At 40.3% G+C, this 21090-nt stretch overlaps 1 protein-coding gene and 1 long non-coding RNA gene across 7 annotated transcripts in view; one reads left to right on the top strand and one right to left on the bottom strand.

Annotated features, from left to right (window-relative positions):
• Positions 1–21090, top strand: part of LOC134288225 (uncharacterized) — a 226746-nt gene that overhangs the window by 158220 nt on the left and 47436 nt on the right. The window lies entirely within an intron of this gene.
• Positions 3067–21090, bottom strand: part of LOC109412519 (protein LSM14 homolog car-1) — a 34359-nt gene continuing 16335 nt past the window's right edge. For 2 of the 6 annotated variants that reach the window (XM_062852310.1, XM_062852311.1), the window contains exons 3-9: positions 20308–20652; positions 15385–15722; positions 14134–14253; positions 12573–12704; positions 11279–11514; positions 10942–11198; positions 3067–4996 (exon numbers count right to left, since the gene is read on the bottom strand). In XM_062852310.1, coding sequence (XP_062708294.1) covers positions 4989–4996; positions 10942–11198; positions 11279–11514; positions 12573–12704; positions 14134–14253; positions 15385–15722; positions 20308–20652 — 1436 coding nt within the window. In that variant the 3' untranslated portion in view covers positions 3067–4988. Of the gene's footprint in view, positions 4997–10933; positions 11199–11278; positions 11515–12572; positions 12705–14133; positions 14254–15384; positions 15723–20307; positions 20653–21090 lie in introns of those variants that run through there. The other 4 variants (XM_062852314.1, XM_062852316.1, XM_062852313.1 and 1 more) reach the window with 4 other exon arrangements.

Raw genomic sequence — 21090 nt, 5'->3', positions numbered from 1 at the left:
CTTTGACTGCATGATTTTTTGCTGTACGCCTCACGTTCATATTCATACGGCGTGCTATGTTTGTGTTTGTCACGCCGTGCACACAAACAAAACAAATTTACCCTCATTCGAGACAAACTTGGCGAAGGTTATCTAGCATTTGCTATTGAGATTTGTAAAGAATGAACGTGCGTGGGTGTTTCCATCGTGCTAATGCGTTTGTAGCGAATGTTTCTGTTAGCAATATTGAGTTGATGGAGGAAAAATGAAAATGTAGATATCCACGCTTTTTTGGAATGAGATGGTGATAGTGCACATGACTGATTATACGACTTCACATCCAAACTTGGGGTTTGTTCGGAGACAAGTGTTTGCTGTGTCCAGCCTCCAGCACACTGTATGATGGGAACTCACCATCACCACTTTGTGCTCTCATGAGCATGCCCAGTTTTAACTTACAGAATTGGATGCGGCGTACGTAAAAGGAGTGCACTACTACACTTACACAAATCCGAAACACGGCGCGCCAACAGTCTCTCACCATTTCACCTAGGTTATTCAAATCTCCCGTTACGCTCAATTTTCAACCAGACTACAAAGGTTTGCATCTCAGCATGATCAGTAGGTACAACGAATACCTAGTTGGCATTTCCATAGTTTAGTTTTCCTACGCTCCACCGCTCTATCTTCCTTTCTCAAATACTAAAAATTACAGCTATATCTGTTTCTTCTTCACACTGTGCACGCGAGCACGCCTATTGGACCGAATTTGGCTTAGTTTATTTCAGTGTCAGTATGGTGATTCTTCTTTCCCCTCAAATCTGGTCGATTTGTGTTTCCGGTTTAAATAGCGAGGAAATTACTTTGATTGATCCAAATATTCTCTATTTCTGCCTCTCTGTCTCTCAGCGCTTACAGTTTAATATCAGGATTTATATTGTACATTACTACATCACGGTTCAATGTTTGTCTATTGTGTCTAGTGCTGTTACTGCTGCTGCTGCTGCTGACAGAAGTCCTTTCGTTTTCCACCTTTCATTCTGCTTTTATGCTATGGTTGTGTCAATTCATGAACTGACTTGGAGTGTGTGTGTGTTTCTGAAGCCCATTTCGCTTCTGTGCTGCACATGAGTCTATTGTGTTTAAAATAGTTTCCAATTTGATACCCCCCGTTCTCTGGTCGTTGCTTGCGCAAAACCTGATTGTTTGACTTCTGCAACATCTCCTTGTACTCATCATCTTGTCCAGTACTCATCCACACACGCCAGGCACACTACTCTTCCCGCTCTTGTGTTAGTATAAATGACTTTTTCTTTTTCCCGTCGTTGCTATATTCGCTCCGCCCGCGTCCCCCCTATTAAGCTTCTCCCACTTCCGTACAAATTCTTATAAATTTAGTCAATAAGGTATCTCCGATCGGTCGGATCCGGGTTCCCTTCGCGTGTCTCTCTCCCTCTTTCTATTTTAACTCCCGGAAAATAATAATAATAGGTAGTAATAAAAATTCTACTCGTCGTTTACTCGTGTTTGCCTTCTTCTTCCATTAACTGGATCCTTAGCTTTTTATCGTTCCCATTGTTTCATTGAATTATTCCGGTCATCGCGTTTGGGTTATACGGGTTGGTTAGGCGCCCGTTGCGATCCGAAAACTTTAGCCATCAGTATGCATCCATTCCTGATTCAAGTTTCTCCCTATCATATAATGTAGTTGGTAGAAACGGTTCCGAGCAGGTTATATCAACTATTTGTTTATTAATATATAAAGTGTTTTGTTTATTGATCGACTTGATTTTCCCTAATTATTTTCATTTTTTAAGTCGATACCCCCGATTTGTTTTCTTCTCTTGTCTTCTGCTATGATTTTTTTTAAGGATTTAACTAATTATGTTCATGTATGCGTTTGCGCAATAAGATGAGTTGGGTTTTGAGTTAACAATGGAAACTATTTTGAGTTTTCCAGACGAAACGAGTTCCCAAAATGCATTCAGTTGGTATTCATATTTACTCTTCTTTGCTGAAACGCGTCGTGAACGAACCACACAACCCCATCGTCTGTGCGATACGATGCGCCATGCCGTTGGCATTGCTATTCGTTATTGTTCGTTCGTACTGTTGGATCGGAAGCGAATGAACCCATCGTAAATGGTGAAGAATAATAGGAAGAATTAAAGCTAAATGAGCTATGAGCTTATTCTACGAGTGGAGTGACGTCCCATGCACTAGCGTAGAGAGCTTATTTTTACTCTCCTGAACAAATACGAGACAAAGACGGAAACAGTTGCCCCCTCTTTCATCCGCTTTGTTTCTCGTGTTTATCGAGGAAAATGAGTTTTAAAAAACAAAACGCTGTACACTTTAGTGGCGACATGAGAAATAATCACTTGAATCTATTGGTTTAGTCGGGTGAAGCGAAACGAGACGATTGTGCTCATTCTACGAGTGGAGAAACGTGATGTAGCATGACTCATATTACGAGGTGACTCACCATTTGATTTCCACGGCGAGTCACCTTATGGAGTCGAGATTTATCATTTACGACTCTGGACTTGTGTCACGTCACTCCATTCGCAGAATGAGTCCAAATTTCCAATCAATTGGCGTGAGATGACTTATGTAAATTACTTGGAAGCGTGTCTACTTTCGTCACCTTATCCAACTTTTCTCACCTTACCCGAATCACAGATTTTTTAAATTTGATTTACACGATAATTCACTTGATTTGCGTTCAAATTTTGCACTTTCTTACTTGCAAGTCATATGAGACGAGACTATTCAATTTCAGCTTAACTGGCGATTGAATAAATATCGATTTTTGTTATATTATTCAAATCGTCTCGCCTCACTAGTATCGTAGAATAGGCATGTTTGATATAAGAACTAATGTATCATATCGCTCCACTTATGGAACAAGCTGAAATTTCAGAAATGTGTCATGCACAACGTTATGCTTATCTGTCGAAAATATCATAGAACAACCAGCCTTTTGTTGCTTTGCTGTAAGACACAAAACAGCTTCCATCGTCAAACCCCATCCCCTGAACCCAATTTCGGTAAAAAACGCTCTTTCTGGAAAATAATTACTCACTCTTCAACTCGACCTTTCGTTTCCACCGTATAATATTTATAATCATTCAATATTATTATCATAATCATAATTATTACATAGTTAGTTCCCTCATTTCTTCGCAACATCTCAAAAAATCCTTTCTCCAGAAAAAAAAAAAACGAAACGGGTTTACAATCTTCACCTCCAACGAAATGCTATGCGAGATTACGGGTATACCTGTTGAAATAACATTCTATCGTTTAGTTGCGAGTGGCCCAGTGTGCCGAGAGCGACCGAGAGCCCCACACAGCCCGCCGGAGAGACCGTCGTAATATCGCGCTCCCTAACTCAAACTGCCCACCCCGGAGGAGGAGGTTTGTTGCTTATTAACAAGTCGTAGAAAACAAAACGAAAATTAAACTCAACCGCACCAGAGTTTCCTCGCATCAAGGAAAATGCATGCATTTTTGGTTAGGTTAAAAGAAGAAAACTATAAATTAAAAATAAAGAAAATAATAACTAGGAAAATAAGCTGTGTAGTGAGGAAATCAATAAACATTAAACAAGAAAAATCTCCGCGCAGCGCATTCGTCTCCTCACCATAAGTACTCTATTACGCACAGTTTGAATATCAATTTCAGTGACGTTGCTCTCTACCTTGGCTTCCAAATAATATAATCTTTCAAATCTTTGATCGATTTCCTCGGTTGACTCCGGCGGTGGGTTTCAGCTCTCTTCTTCTCAATGGAAATAATCTACTTCATCTCTCATCTCATTCGCTGGAACGACTCTCGTTTCATGACATCATTCGATGTACTCTTGGCTTCCTAAATTCTAAATTGTGTTGCTTCTTGCTTCAATTTTTGTCATTTCTTTTACACTTTTTGATCTCCTCTACTGTTCTAGGGAAGTAGTATTATCAATTTTCAGCTCTTTCAAACATTAGCTTAATCATTATAGGTATTCATTCTTAACGCAAAAAGTGTTGCTCATTCACTTCACATTTCCAAAAATTCTACAAAGTTCCTTCTTTTCCTATCTCCTCGCTCGACTGAAGTCCTGCCGTAGGGGTCGCCCTTACTCTCCCGGGCAGCAAAACTCTACCGTAATTCTAAATTCATCTATTTACCCAAACTTTCACGTCGCTCGTAATTTCTCCCCCCACATGTGATGATGACTTCTGCTTAAAACTGTACATCTCTGCTACTCACGATTGTGGAGCTGCTCTGCTTCCTCCTTGGTCTTGATTTTCTAGATGCACACACGTTTCCCTGATTTGACGACGATGAATTTTCCGTTGCCAGCAATAGAAAAACAAATCTCATCTTAACGAACAACCACCACGGCGTGGTGGTGGAACACCGAATCGAAGGGAAAGAAGGCGGTTACAGTTTAGGTTGTTTTTTCTAGTTTAGCATTCTCCGTTCGTTGGTTCCGGGTTGGCACCGTTTCGTGGGAAAGGGAAGTTTTTGGGGTGGGGACACACGTTCGACGTTGTCCTCGTTTTTTGTTTTCCCTGATGCACACGGTCCGGACTATCGACAACGTTTGAAGTTTCGGTTCTTCGGATTCGAGCGCTCTCCGTCGCTGTTGCAGCGAGTGGCCCTACGAACATTGTACAGTATCTCTTCTTCTAACCCTAGGTGAGCAATTCCTTACGTCTTCTCTCGAGTCCGTTTCGATTCACACTCTGTTCGTCTGGTTATCTTGATTACTTTCTCCCTGTGCTGCATAATAAATAAACGATTGCTGGTGATTGTTCAGTGCGTTTATCCGGAGACCAGGAAGAGGTTGCAAATAACGCTCCCGGGAGTACAGCTCCGCAGCAGGACCTCTCATCATGCTTTTCTAATTTGTTCTTCTGCTACTTCCTGCTTGGTCTTCTTTTATTTGGTGATAAGCTTTTACGGAACTCTGGTCAGCTTTTTAAAAGTAAAAGTACATCCTTTGTTGTTTTACAGCATTATTTGCCTGTAAATAAAAAGGAAACAATTATTAAAAAATGTAAACCAAGGCATTCTATCATATGAATTCATAGTTGTAAAAATAACTGCCTGTATTATCTCGTCTATCGTAATCTGCCCAGCCGCCAACGACAACTCAGCAGTTACGGAATCTATCAGTTTACCAAGCTCAACTGGCTGTCATAAGCATAATCTGAGTTAGGTACTATCAAAACGCTGGTGTTTTCACCTTCACCGACTATCGTTAGGCAGCTCAGATCATTTTGATATAAATCTACCTTACGATCATACTCTTTCTAGTCAAATGACTATGGCTATAAAGTCGCGCAACATTAGTCGTAACATCACAGATAACAGACGTTAATGTTAACATACGAAATGTGTGTCAATCCTTTGAAAACTCATTTCAATAAGGAAACCTAGCTGGCAACCACTTAGAGATGGCGCAATGATCGCAATCCTTTTATTTGAGTCCGAATGGGAAACGAAAATAATCCATATCAGATAGCAATTACTACAGAAATTCATTGTATAAATGGAAGCAGTGAGGAACGTATTTGGTTTAACAGTTTACACATGTTTTGAGGTAAATTTTGTTCAAGGATAAACATCTTGTTATATTTAGAAAAGTAATGAAGAATAAAATAGTCGATGCCAACGTTTGTAACACTTCAACACAAGCAGAAGAATAATCACAAAATATAAGTGTAAAATAACACTCACAAGTCTCCCGTTTAGTATCATACAGGCGTATCTACAATGATCGATTTCTCTTCATCGATTTTCTCTTCGGAATATTCCGGAAAATACGACCAATATTTGGATGATCTTTGGGTGTGTTTTGGCGAAGCACGACTAGGATTAGCATCTAAAACACAAAAGCAACCAAAAATGATTTGCCGGCCAAGTTATTAACCAAAAAGAAAATCGATGAAAAGAAATCGATCATTGTAGATACGCCTGTATGCTGCTAAACGCGAGAAGTATATTGCTATAGAAACAGCATTTGCAAGAAATAAGTTGGACTTGAGGGCTGCAAAACGGTGAGTCGATAAGGAGAGCATCCAACATAGCTCGGGTCCTCACAAGTTCCTACCTCATGCTTCCACGGGTCAAACGATGACAAAGACCGCCAGCTAAGAGTTGTGTGCTTAGCTGGTAGTGCAGCCTGGTCATTGTTGTCCTTTTGACTTCAGCTAGATTGAGGAGGTACGTCCCGAGCATCTGCTAACCAAGGAGGTGCGGCTCAAACAGCGTCTGTTCTGGCATCCAGCGGCTGAGTATAAAATGCTGTATCGCGTCAGCTACAGGGGATGGCCAAAATGTTTGGGATAGGTAACTTTTTTTTCTCTCACAAAAAAGTTCAACAAGCTATAACTTTCATAGAGCGCATCAAAAAATCTCAAATTTTGACTGTTTGTCAACCTATTATGTGTGCATCATTGGTACAAATTTGGGCTCGATTGATTAATTTTTCGCCAAGTTAGAACCATTTCGCGTAAAACAATATTTTTTCGACAACTCATTTTTGAGGTGTCATATCTCGGAAACCGGTGAACCGAATTGAATGAAATTTTGAACGTAAACTAACAATATGTAAATGCTTTACAAACTATTAAAACATAGGTACTTTTTAAACGTTGAAAAAAGTTATCATGGATTGACACTTTTTGGATTTTTCTCGAAAAAATGTGATTTTTTTACATCAATGTCAATAAATTTAAGTGTTGATATCCAAAGATTTTCCATTTCTGTTCTCAAGTTATCTTTAATCAGATATATTAGAGCCTATTTAGATTGAAGGAAGAACACATTTAATAATTTTTGTGTTGTATTGTAAATTTGACTTATTTTCATCTATATGGGTAAAATGTCAATCCGGTATAACTCAATTCGCCGTGAGAAAATATTACATTTTATAACGTCGTATTAAGTATCAATATATTGTTGATAAACGTTAAAAAAATTCATACAATTCGGTTCACTGGTTTCCGAGATATGTCAGTTCAAAAGTTATTTATCTAAATAATAGTGTTTTACCCGAACGGTTCTAACTTCGCGAAAAATTTATCAATCGAGCCCAAATTTGTACCAATGATGGACATATAATAGGTTAACAAACAGTCAAAATTTGAGATTTTTTGATGCACTCTATGAAAAGTTACAGCATGTTGAATTTTTTTGTGGGAGAAAAAAAGTTGCCTATCCCAAACATTTTGGCCATCCCCTGTATACCTAAGAAGGCAGCCCCTTCAACACAATGTAGGCAGCGCGACCCCGGTAAGGTAGCCTGCTGAAAACCTTCAAACACCCAGAAAAGCAATAGTAGAGTAAACGGATTGATTCAACGGCAAAAGACCCGGCAACGTAGCCGCTAAAATTCGGGCGCGATTATCCAGCGTCACGAGTTCAAGAAACAACAGGACGATGCATTTCAATATCCAGCTCTTGTCAGCCAAAGGGGTTTCTGCACAGAACCACCAGAAGCTAGACGAGAGGATAGGAGAGACCAACGGATCTGGAGATGTCAATAGCTTATGGGGAGTTATCCACGAAGCAGTGACAACAACAGCGCAAGAGGTGATAGGTACCGCTCAGCGACGCCAACGTAATGGTTGGTTTGACGAGGACTGCCAACGAGTGACGAACGAAAAGAATGCCGCCAGAAGTCGAATGCTAGTGGCCGGTACCCGGCAGAACAGAGAGCGGTACAGAGTTGCAAGAGCAGAAGAGAAACGAATCCACCGCGAAAAAAACAGCAACACGAAGAGTGTTATTGCTGAAGCGCAGGAAAGTATGGACAGGAACGATATGCAGAGGTTTTATGCAACTGTCAATCGCGCGCGGCACAAGACTGCGCCAGTGCCCACCATGTGCAATGATCGGGAAAGAAATTTGCTGACAGACTGTGGCAGCCAGGTGGAAGGAGCACTTCGAAGATTTGTCGAATGGTAGCAGCGAAGGAGCACCCAGGAACACGATTAACATAATGGATGACGGTCAAGCAGTGGAACCACCAACACTGGATGAGGTTAAAATCCCTTAAGGAGCTGAAAAACAGCAAGGCTGCTGGGAAGCACGAGATCCCGGTCGAACTTCTTAAGCACGGAAGCGAGCAGTTACATCATTCAATCCACCAGATTATTATAAATATTTGGGAGGATGAAGAATTGCCCACCAGCTGATTGCATGGCCTCACATGTCCAATCTACAAGAAAGGGCACAGACTGGAGTGTGCCAATTACAGAGAGATTACCCTTTTAAATTCGGCGTATAAGATACTGTCGCGTGTCCTGTTCAACAGACTGCGACCTCTTGAGGAATCCTTCGTCGACGAATACCAGGCTGGTTTTCGTGAGGGCCGATCAACGACGGAACAAATGTTTACCCTGCGGATGATCCTAGATAAATTTCAGGAATATAACTTGCAGACTCACCATCTGTTCATTGATTTTAAAGCAGCGTACGATTCAGTGAAAAGAAATGAGCTTTGGCAGATAATGTCAGAACATGGTTTTCCGGCGAAACTAATTAGGCTGATACGCGCAACGCTGGATGGATCAAAATCAAGTATTCGGATCGCGGACCTTGAATGGATTGAAACAGGGGGAAGCTCTTTCAAATTTATTGTTCAACATGGCACTCGAAGGAGCGATTAGGAGGTCAGACTTGCAGAGGAATGGCTCTATCATCACACGGTCGCACATGCTCCCTGGTTTTGCGGACGATATCGATCTCATCGGCATCGATCGTAGGACAGTGGAGGAAGCTTATGCTCCTCTGAAGAGAGAGACAGCGAGGATAGGCTTGACGATTAACTCTACCAAGACGAAGTACATGATAGCGGGTAGAGACAGAAGAAGGGGCTGTCCATAAACCACGTGGTCATGAGGGAGGGTTCGGCCAATGACCATTTTGTATGGACGAATAAAAAATTTTGTATGGACTAATAACCACGCGGGGAGGTTGAGAAGTCCCAAAAAAATGACCACGTGGTTTATGGACAGCCCCGAAGGCCCAGTGGTGTTAGTGCTGAGGTAGTGATTGATGGGGAAGTATTTGAAGTAGTCGAAGAATTTGTTTATCTTGGAACACTTGTGGCATGTGACAATTACGTTTCCCGTGAAGTGAAAAGGCGTATTGCAGCTGCGAATAGGGCCTTTTACGGCTTAGGTCCCGTTACTTGCAAACGCCAACAAAATTCTCTCTGTATAAGACGCTGATTCTTCCGGTTGCCCTATACGGTCACAAAGCGTGGACGTTTAAGGAGGTAGACCGAAACACTTTTGGAGTTTTTGAGCGCAAAGTGCTGCGGACAATTCTTGGTGGGAAACAAGAAAATGGAGTGAGGTGCAGACGCTTGAATCACGAGTTGTACCAAGTGTACGATGATGGAAATATTGTGAAACGTATAAAATACCGCAGACTTCAGTGGGCTGGACAAACAATATTCAGCAGAGAACCCGGTAGAGGTAGGCGATTTAGTGGACGGCCGCGAACTCGCTGGCTGCACGCGATTGAAGAAGATCCCTACACGTTCGAGGAAACTAGAGGAACATCGCCCAAGACCGACGAGGATGGTGCTCTACTATACCCTCGGCGTTGGAGTAAAGTTACTTTGTAGCCAACAAAGTATCAAGGTAAGGTAAGTTAGACTTGAATAACGCTGGAGCCATAAACAGGTGGAGTAATAATGATACTTTTACTAGCTCGACGAAAATCACGATTGACCACCAGTGACAGTCAACCCATCTATCTCGTGGACGTGCGAAGGTCGAGCACCAGGACCGTAGGTAACAGAATTCATGCTCTCACGTTGAGCACCTGCATCTACAAATCAGGTAAATTCACTAGCGCATAAACATGGGTCGTATGATGACCATGTGATGTCTTCCTTATTAGGCGTTCATCAAGCTGGTCGCACGAGGAGCCGGACACTGGTAATGATTCACCCTTACCAATCACCCTTTACCTTCCAGCGAACACGTGGCGCTGCAGATCAAAAGGTAATCTACCCGTAAAGAGATAAGCTAACACGGTTCTAAAACTCCGTATCTTACGAACAGACGACCGTCACGTACATCTGTACGATTGGTACAATAACCACAAAGGCCTTCCGGAGGAAGTTTATGTGCTGGCAAAGATATAAAGTTTACACGAAACTAGTAATACCGTTTGCATGGGCCTTTTTGTACACACGCATACTCAGCTTGGTAGACCGGTCGGACACCTAGGCCGTTAACAGTCCCATTTATAAAGAAGTAGGAATTGAGTAAATAGCGTTTAAATTTGAAGTTTAACAACTCGTTTCCATGTAAAACTTTGAAAAATCGTCATAACTTGAAAAATAATTTGATCATTTCAAAACTTTCATATTGCTTTGCACCTCAATACATAACCGTGAAAAAATATTACGTTTACTCCAAAATTGTTCCGTTTTGTTTACAATGTTTACACAAATCCACGATGGGACTGTTACGCGGGTACTTTCAATATGAGACGTTCATGATTTGGTATTTTTTTTTCGCACATTGAGAAAAATATCCGTAATTTTTATGATGAGTACGTTGAAAATGTGACTAAAAAGTGATGAAAAGTCGAAAGCCTACATTTTGAGATGCTCATAACCCTTCAGAATATGGGTACGCACGGTACCTTTTGTGCCGAGAATGGGGTCAAAAACCCTAAATGTCTCAGCCTTTAATTGATGCAAAATTGTAGCAAATTAAAAGTTAAATTGGACTGATATGCGAGTAGGGGTAGTGTTTGGCAACAACCGATTGCAACCATTGCAACCGGTCATATCTTCACCGTACGATAGATCCTTCAGAAATATTCATCGACTTCAAAGCGGCATAAGACAGTATCGACCGCACAGAGTTATCAAATCATGGACGAAACCAGGCTTACTACTTGTAATTCACACGATGCTTCGACGACAATCTCACTTACCTGCCGCAACCTCTATAACAGCTGGTTGCTGCTGTTGCTGCTGATGCTGTTGCTGGGACGCTACCTGCTGCTGTTGCGCTTGTTGCTGTTGCTGCTGGTTGGTGTTGAGGCGACTGGTGTTGTGAGGAAGACCGTTGGGTTGGTTGTGTTGGTTGGGGCGGTTACCGCTGCGACCCCGGTAGTTGTTTCCGCCACGGTATTGGTTGTTGCGGTAATTGTGCGGACCGCGGTTATAGTAGCCACCGCGTCGGTTGTAGCTGCAATTGAGAATTACGTTAAAATCATTTCTTCCCTGAGCTGTTGTTGATGGAACACAAAAATAGTGCACAATACTAACCCTCCACGCCGGGTAGATCCGACACCGAACGTTTCGGTGTTCAGTTTACGCTCCTGTCGCCAATCAGTACGTTGTTGCTTGCCCTTCGCCCGCTCGATCGCCTCGCAAGAGATGTTATCGAAGAACGACTTGGCCTTGTCGTAGCACACCAGATCATCCTCTTCCTGCTCGTGGTCTCCGGCACCGGTTTCGTTACCAGAATCATCCTTCTGCTTATCCATCTGTTCTGTGTTCAACTGTTTTTTTTTGTTTGGTTGTTATGATATGAAAACGTTGAATTAAATTGCAAAGCCATAGCTTGGTTCAGTGTTGTGAGTGTAAGGACACGATTAAAACGAATAAGCAAGATTTTTATTTTTTATGCATTTCTTCAGAGCCGAATGTGATTTGATTATTGCTTACTCTTTCAATCAATAAACAATTGTATTCGATTGATACAAGTATAAATCATTAAAATAAATACCACAGTGTTTGTTAAAAATATGAAAAAGCAAATTGGCAAGGTTAAAGTATTTTTTTGGCAATTAATAACGTATAGAGGTGTCTCATCTAGATCACCTCCACTTATATGACATTTTAATGTAATTAGAATGTTTTAATCTCGTTATTCGTTCAATTGACACACATATAGGAAAACTGCAGCACTTTCATATCTACTCTGTTTCTTTTTCATCACACTGGCGGTGTAGTAAAGTCGCCAGATTTAGAAAACGAAACCTCCAAAAGAGAATCACTGATAATCTTTTCAGTTCTGGCTTCTTGGAGAAACGTGTTTTGGAGAAGATCTTGGATTTTGAATGAACTAATGCATAGAATGCGGCAAATAATTCTTCTGAATATCCGATACAATATTAACCCTAGTCGTGCATTGGGGTCATTATGACCCCAAAACGTGCACTACGTCAGCGGGGTGAGCATCAGCTAATGCACGAAGAAGGTTAACCGTTATGTGGCCGGCAAACTTTTTGCTTTTTTCTACATCGTGTATTTTAAATGGGTGCTGGGTACCCGGGTACCCTGCCGGCCACATAAGGGTTAAACAATTTTGTAATAAAATAATATGGAATAAGAAATTAAGGAACACGTTTTCAATAAATTACAGTCACAACAATAACAACTGAAAAAAAAATGAGATTCTCTCTTAGGATTTCAGATACGGGCAATCGTCGATAGTTTGCTGATGAAAGGGAACAGTTTTCCTACTGATATTCATACAAATGAGTGGTCAAAAATCGTGAAGTGGATTTTTGTCTGTTGTAGCAAATGAAAAGAATAATAAAACAAAAAAAGATACCTGCTCGGGTTTTGCTTCATCGCCCACCTTGAGTTTGGACAGCTGGGATCGGAGCTCCTCGAACTTGCTGTTGGCCTGCTCGAAGTCGTAGTCGTTCTCGAACTTGAGCAGATTCTTCGCGCGGTTTCCACTCTGTTTTTGGGGATTGGGATGATGGTTATTGTTATTGAGGGTATGTTTGTTTGCACTAATAGTACTCGTAGATGGATTGTTAATTTCAGTATCCCTAGTAGCGCTCTTTCTAAGATAATTATCGGAGGTGATGGCCTTGATTTGATTGAATTTAATTTCGTAAATTTCAAGACCAATTCACAAATGCATCGTACACAAGTTACGTAACATTGTATAGAAAAGACGGTGTCTGTCACCACAACGTTACAAGAGGGAAGTATAGGTTATGTAGCGCAAAAATTGATAGTTTTCATTTATACATGCAAGCAAATGGAAAAAATGATTTGTTGAATCTAAGTCCAGTGCATAAATGATCCGTGATCGCCAAGCTTTGCGGGTGAGATTGTGACAGAATTAAGGTACTGAGGTTAGTTTCCCAAAGTTGCTAGCAATTAGATATAGTAAGTTTGTATGAACTTAAACCACAAGGAACTGCGAGTCAAAAATTCCAGAATTTGAAGAGAACAGACGACTTAAATTTGGAATGTCGATAATAAATCTTTTAGGACGATGTACTTGCAAGCTGGTTGTCTCAAAATAAATTTTTGGGATTGTTTTCTTTTGTTATAACAAACTGGTTACTTTCTTTTTATTGACAAAAAATGTTCCACAAAAAAAGTAGGTAAAACCGTTTCAGAGCTTCAACTAGAACTAGAAGTAAATCATGCAAATAGATTATGAATGATTGAATTCAAAGTGAAACACCAAATTTTATAATTCTAAGATCATTTACGACTCTTATGAAATATTATGTTCATTCTAACTCGGAAGTTTTACTTTCATGTGATTTAAATCAAGAAATGTGTATGAATTTCAATTGAAAACAACTTTAGGAAAGTAAGCCGCATCTTATATTGCTTATACAGAAAAGAAGGAAAACGAAAGGTTTATAATACAAATGTGAAGTGGGTTGAAGCATTAGTTTTAGATCAATCAGTAGATAAATGAGTGTAAGGAGTATTAGTTAAAATAGTGTTAATTGGAATTCTGATTATTGTAGAGAACGTTATGGACTATGACGTTTGTTAAATCAAATCAAACGTGCCAAATCGCGCCTTTTTGTGTGGTAGTTAGAATCAGAACGGTTGTGGCCTTTGGTGATTGTTCTGTATTTTAAACACTGATCTTAAAATTATAAGATAAGATGATGGGTACATCGACGGGAACCAAATTAAAAGCTGAAATCATTGGACTCGAAATTATGCTTGATGAGATGAGGTGACACAAGATCCAGCGAGGAAAAGAAATCAGAACCTGCTTGTCACGCAACGGATAAAACGCAATCGAACTAAGTAATCTATTAGACATCTACTTATTAAAAATTATCAACATCTTGATCATCTGGTCGAAGTGCAATCGTAGGGGGAATACTCTACTTAAATCACATTACCTGCGGTAGACCTCCACGTCCACGAGGACGGCCACGCATGTTATTGTTCATATTCTGGTTATTGCCACGATTATTATGCCAGCCACGGTTCTGATTACCACCTCCTTGTCTTTGCATGTTCTATAATGTGGAGAAAAGAAGGAGACAAATTAAACCATCACAAACCCAAATAAGAAAATAAATACAGAAGAAGCGGTGGTATTAACCTTAAAGCAAATCTAAAATCAAATCATGACGATAAACATCTATTTACCCTATGATCGCATGACTTCAATTATGAAATTTCCCAAACCATCCATTACATTTTCCTGATATACGAATTTGTACCTTTCTCATATTTTAATGCAGGCTAGCTGCACCAGGGGAGCGGGACATTTCAGGCCAAACATTTCAATAGGTCCTATCTGCATTTGAGAGGCTCTCTTTGTTTACTTTCTCTTTCGATTATTGCAATGTAATGGTACACTTTTCAACTATTTTTGCAGTACAAATCAAAAGACAATTGTTTTGACCATCGTTCAATGCAAGGAGACAATCATAATACAAATAAACAGCTGAGATATAAACGAAAGAAAGGGAAACTAAAGAGAGCCTGTCTTCTGCAGATAGGACCTTTAGACATGTTTGGCCTGATTTGGCATAAAGTCGTTTGACATAAGGTCATCTAGCATAAAGACCTTTGGGCCATTTTGAATAATGGAAATGCACCCTTCTTTGTTATGCCAAATGTCTTTATTCCAAGTCACCTTATGCCAAACAACCTTATGCCAATAACTCTATGCCAAATAACACATATCATTGTACCAGATATCGCCCTAGTTGTGCCCTATTTGACCAAACTGAATGTTCAAAAAAATGACAGATTTTATGGAACATATATAAATACCTACTATGGCCAAACAAGAAACTACTGCGGCTATAACTGTAACACTTATTGTGCATTTTTACAAATTAGGTAGGGAATCGCGCCACTTGGGCGGTGGCTTCTATATTCGTCTGTTTTCCACTATAACTCAGTCAAACTGGAACCAATTGACACAACTTTTGGAATGTGGTGAGATAGGTATAGTATCTACCCGTGTACAACATTTCAAGTCAATTGGTTCAAAATTGACTGAGTTATAGTGGAAAACAGACGAATATAGATGCCACCGCCCAAGTGGCGCGATACCCTACTTGGAAAAGTTTGCTCTTGTCTTAAAAATCGAAAAGGTAAATCGATCAAAGCCCATTACGGACAGCACTTCCTACCTTGTTATAGTTATCCTTCAACTGGCCATCGTTCTTGCCGGAATCGCGTCTCTCGCGCTGTTGCTGCTGACCCTGACTGCGCTGGCTGTTGTTCCGATTACGCGGTTGCATGTTACCGCGGTCCAAGTTGCCTCCATCACCACCACTGCGGTTGCCATCACGATTGTTCTGCTGTTGCTGACCGGCTCCCTGCTGTTGCTGATTCGTTTGCACGCCCATGTCGACAGTTGGGCTCTTACGGGACAGCAAATTGCTCGGGGTTGTCGAGCGAGACCCGCTGGCTCCTCCAGCACCACCCGCTCCACCAGCTCCTCCACCGATCAAATCTAGAACCGATTCTAATATTACGCGATGTCAGTTTTATTCGGAATTGTTACGAAACAATGCAACTGAGTGTAGGTAGGGGATTTTACGTATTTTCGGCCGTTTTGTTCTCTTCGTCATGGGGATTTCTAAAACCTATTTAACTCAAAGTTGGCCTCAAATCTTTCCCAACCTAGCTGAATTATACGACCAAGTTTCAGGGAATTCGGCTGACTAAAACCCCATTTGACGAAGAGAACAAATCGGCTGATAATACCATAAGTCACCCTATATTGAAGGGAAAGGCGGGTACTAAAGATCAAACTCAAATACAATACGTTATGAGTAGCAAGCAGGCAGCAAAGCAATAAGTATGATGCTTAGATAAATAAACAATCGAGAGTAGCGACGCTAGGATAACTAGAAAGAAGGAAACGGGATGATCAATGACGATGAATACGTAAGTAATGATTGGTAAAATCTACGGTAGATAGATGTAGAAATTAACGCTATTCTCATGAATAACATTTGTCAGCAATATGGTTATTGCTAGTTTAATTCAAATACACATGCAATCGCAACGACTATTTTGCTATATAATACTGTTATGCGACTGTTCAACGACTTAAAAAACACAAAATAGCATTTTAATAATCTCATCCATATGATGAAGTATCAATTTACAGAACTGTAAATCGTGTCACTGGATTTCTTTTCGAAGAATTACAGCGATTTTTGCAAAATTTTGAAAAATAATAAAGAAAAAGTGTGGGACCATTTCAGCAGGTGACCCTATTTTGAGCACAACCCGCTAGCACTAAGTCACTTTCATACTAGGGTATCGCGCCACTTGGGTGGTGGCTTCTATATTCGTCTGTTTTCCACTATAACTCAGGCAATGTTGAACCAATTGACTTGAAATGTTGTACACGGGGTCTGTGTCATTTGGCATAAGGTCACTTGGCATAAAGTCATTTGGCATAATGAACACTTGGCATAATAAAGAAGGGTGCATTTTGATTATGCCAAATGTCTTTATGCCAAGTGACCTTATGCCAAACGACCTTATGCCAAATGACTTTATGCCAAATGTCCCGCTCCCTTGCTCACGGGTAGATACCCCGAGCAGGGAATGAGAACAAACCTATAACAAATTGATAACTAATTTTGTTATTGATAACAAAATGAAATCAAAAAAAGTTTTCTTTCCGAATTGTTTTTATTTAATATCATTTTGTTATCATTTCAAAAACTCAATGATAACAAGATTTGATTTCAAAAATCCAAAAAAGGTTTAATATGCTTCGTTAATATTAATTATATTCACAATACATTTGTTAAATCTACCAGAGTATTTTACTTACATATTGACACCAGTGTACGCAGAATTTGCCCCCGCAAGCGAAAAATAGGCAACAAAGAAGGCACGGCAACAACGCTTTGTTTTTTCGTTAGCATATAATGACAAAATCGCTCCCGAGTTTGTTCACAACAAAAACGATAGGAATATTTGTCTCGTTCTATTCACATCGTGATTTTCGCATTGTTTTACAAGTGAAACTCGGTTCTGAGGTTTGCAAGAATATTAACTCGTCCAAATGCTTTTAAATTCGATGATGTGGGTTAAAAATTTCTGCAGAAAAGCCAGAATATCGTTACACGCACGGCAAGCGATGTTTGTTTTTTTTGCTCTCATCGCCTGACATGCGTTTGTTGCGGAGCGCCTTTGTTACCAACATGCACCGCTTAGGACAAAGAGTTTGTTTTTCGGCGTGATCCGTTTTTCGTACCCTGATTGACACAAAATTTATAATTTGCTGATTCTGGGTTTAAATTGGCTTGAACTCTGGAGCAACATTTGAAAAGGGAATACAAGCATTGGTAAACAATGACTTCACACGTCGCTCCTTAGCCGCCCTCAGCTTATTCACAAAAAACTAAGACCGTTATCAGATAGAGCAAACATCGATCTTTCGGATAACGGTGTTCATTTGCGTGTTGTTATGCCCTACGGAGCGTTTTAGAAAAAAGACACAAGACCTCTTGGGCCCTTTTCAAATGTTGCTCCAGAACTTTAGTAAGTCTTTTTAGGGTGACTGGATATTATCGACAGGTTTGTTCTCTTCGTTATGAGGGGGTATTCATCAGCCAAGTTGTCTGAAACTTGGTTGTATAGCTTGGTTGGGAAAGATTTGAGGCCAACTTTGAATTCAACAGGTTTCAAACAACTCCATGAAACGGCTGTCATCCACATTCAACTGAATTGAAGCCAAACATTTGGTGCTGGACGTGGTGCTAATTTGAATTGGCGGTTGCATAAAGCTGAAAACATAGTGATTTTTCTGTTTGAGCAGGCGCGACATTCACATTTAATTGACTTTAGCGTTGTTTAACATGGGCTAAATGTATTCTCATACTTGTGTGTCTTGTAAATTTAACAAAGTTCACTAAATGCATTGAACAATATGTGTAAATAATCGTTTCTCGATCACGAATTTATCTTCGTACGACAAAGTTCGCATCCGCACGTTGCAGATTGGCCAGCAGACTGAAACTTCTTAAACAAACCCGTGGCGCCCAACCAAAAGCGGCGGCTTCAAGAACTAACGCTTTCTTTAGGGAATTGGTTTCAAAAAGCCTTCCATGATGAAGAGAACAAAACTACCCAGAATACAAAAGTTCCCAGATATCAGTTATTTCAATCTAAACATATTGCCAAATATTTTTAAATTTTTAAAGGCAAATGAAGTTAGATATGCCCAACCGAAATAATTCACGGTCATTCTACTGTTGAAGGTCACATATTTTACCTTTATAAAGTATTCTCGCGCGAAAAAGGATTCATTGTAGATCCGTACCAAAATGATGAATCTCGTGATGTTTGAAGTTTTGAAAATAATAATAAATGCCAAACGGCCATTTTACCAATCGACTATTATGCCAGATTATGCCACTTGGCCATTATGCCAAAAGACTATGCCAAATGACATTATGCCGTACCCGATAGAATTATTGTAGTAAAATATTTTCCTATCGGATGCCTTATTTTTTCAATGTCATCATTTTCCCCGGGTAACGAGAGAAGCCGAATGCGACTCAATTCCTTGCTCGATGTCATTCAATTTGAGTCCCGATGCCTGTGGCTCTGGGATGTCGTGAACATCTCCCACATTTGTTTTGCTGCAGTGCATATAATCAGAAGGAAAAGCTGAAATATAATTACCTATAAAAAATATTAAGGGCAGTTGTCCTTTGACTCCAAATTTACTTTTCTTTGTCACTTCAATATCTATCATTAATCTTTTAGTTGAATCATGGTATAGTTATGTATGCTGCATATCTATGAGTATATCATATCCGATTTCCATACAATTTTGCTTCGTTTAGGCTCCAAGTTAGAAATGACTGTTGATGAAATGTTAATGTTACAATCGATAATACTACGGCATTAATAGGTGCCATATTCTGATGATATCGTATCAATCACGACATTCTTCTAAATTTAAAATAAAATCTAATTTAAATTTTTACTTATTCATGTAAATTAATGCCTAATAAAATATCAAAATGAATACTAAATTTGTTATTAATTTTTAGTTATTACCCTTTAGATTTGATAACTCCCTGAGAACTGCGTATGATATCAAGTCGTAAAATGTAGATAACAAAATGAGATATCAATTTGTTATCAATGAGAACTCATTTTGATTTCAATTAGATATTCTAGTACATTATTTTGTTATCATTTTTGTTATGTTAACACTTAAGTCATACAAAATGAAAACTCATTCCAAAAATTGTGTCAATTGGTTCAAATTTGACTGAGTTATAGCGGAAAACAGACGAAAATAGAAACCACCGCGCAAGTGGCGCGATTCCCTACCTAATTTACTCAAACTACACGCGGCTGAATGCTAACGCCGTATCTCATCGTTTACCAAAAACTAAGACAATATTTGATATAAAATTGACTAACTTGACCAAAATAGGAGCACCTGTCCAAATGGTCTCACAGTCCACACTCTACGTATTTTTTGCATAACGAGTAGAGACAATGAAAATTCGCGATTGCTAACCAAAGTTTACCCAAATCGCTCCTACTAGAGATCTTACGCTGGATGTATTCGATGAAAAGCCAAGGGAAAATATTCACACACTAACACTACTCTTACTGAGGTTAAAAAGCCAAACATGATGATAGTAATCGGATGCCGGAATGTATAACGATATGAATCTAATAAATAGGGAAAAACACTATGCATGAGCACAACACAGGCAGGAATAAATAGGAAATCAACAAAACCCAACATAATCAATCAATAAAAAAATGAGGAAAATTTCGCGGTTTATCGCATTAATTCCCACCTTGATCTTTGAGCTCATTTCCGACGATGACGGACGAGGACGAAGATCCCACAGGCCCCGGTGGTGTGGGCTGCTGTAGCGGTGGATCCGCACTCAGCAAATCAGCCAATTCGGAACCGGGAGCCTTGGCGGACCCACCCCCAACAGTGGGACCACCACCAGCCTGCTGTTGCTGCTGCTGCTGCCCTGGCATTTGATTGACCGGCCCACCGGGAGGGAATGGACTCTTATTTACCAAATCGTTTGAAAGCATACCTCCAAGATTGTTCATTCCGCCGAACGACGTGTAGGGCTGACCAATCGGTTGATGACCGGGTGGTGGACCACCCATCGGACCGGGTCCGCCGGGACCAATGGGAGGCATCATAAAGCCCGGTTGCGTCTGGAAACCCGGCTGACCGAGCTTGTTCTGCATCGGCGGCAGTGGCTGCTGTGGCGGTAGGTGCATCTGCATGATGGCCGGATCGTTCGGCACCGGATTGTTGTTGATGACGCGGATGTCCTTGATGTCGGACCCACGGAACAGAATGTAATCGTAGCATTGGTTCTGCGGTGCGATCGGGAATTGCGTCTCGCGATCTTCCGTACCGTAGGATTTTACTGAAATCGAAAGAGAAACAGTAGTTCACAAATTAGATTAAACGTAAAAAATAATAAATTGCAGGTAAAATTCCAGGAAGAATTCCTAGAGAAATAACCGAAATAACGCAAGGAAATACAGGACGAAACTCTACTGGAATACCAAGAGTAATCCCGTAAATAATTTCTGTTATTATTGTTTTAAACGCCGCGATTTGATGTGCTGGTGGTTCAACAATCTTCCCGCCGAAAACCAATCGATGAACCACCACCACATAAGTAGTTTCTGTAGAAACCTCTAGAAGTGTTCCCGGATGATTCCCTTGGTTTTTTTAAGGATTCCCTATCGCAACCTCCGAAGAAAAAAAAATCATAGAGGCTTCTTTAGAGGAATTCACGATCAAATCTGACTACCTATACATGTCAATGGTTGCTCCTCCGTGATTGATCTGAGCTGGT

This window comes from Aedes albopictus, chromosome 2, assembly GCF_035046485.1.
Source record: "Aedes albopictus strain Foshan chromosome 2, AalbF5, whole genome shotgun sequence".
NCBI lineage: Eukaryota > Metazoa > Arthropoda > Insecta > Diptera > Culicidae > Aedes > Aedes albopictus.
The sequence above is the reverse complement of the archived record's forward strand: the minus strand, read 5'-3'. Positions and strand labels throughout refer to the sequence as shown.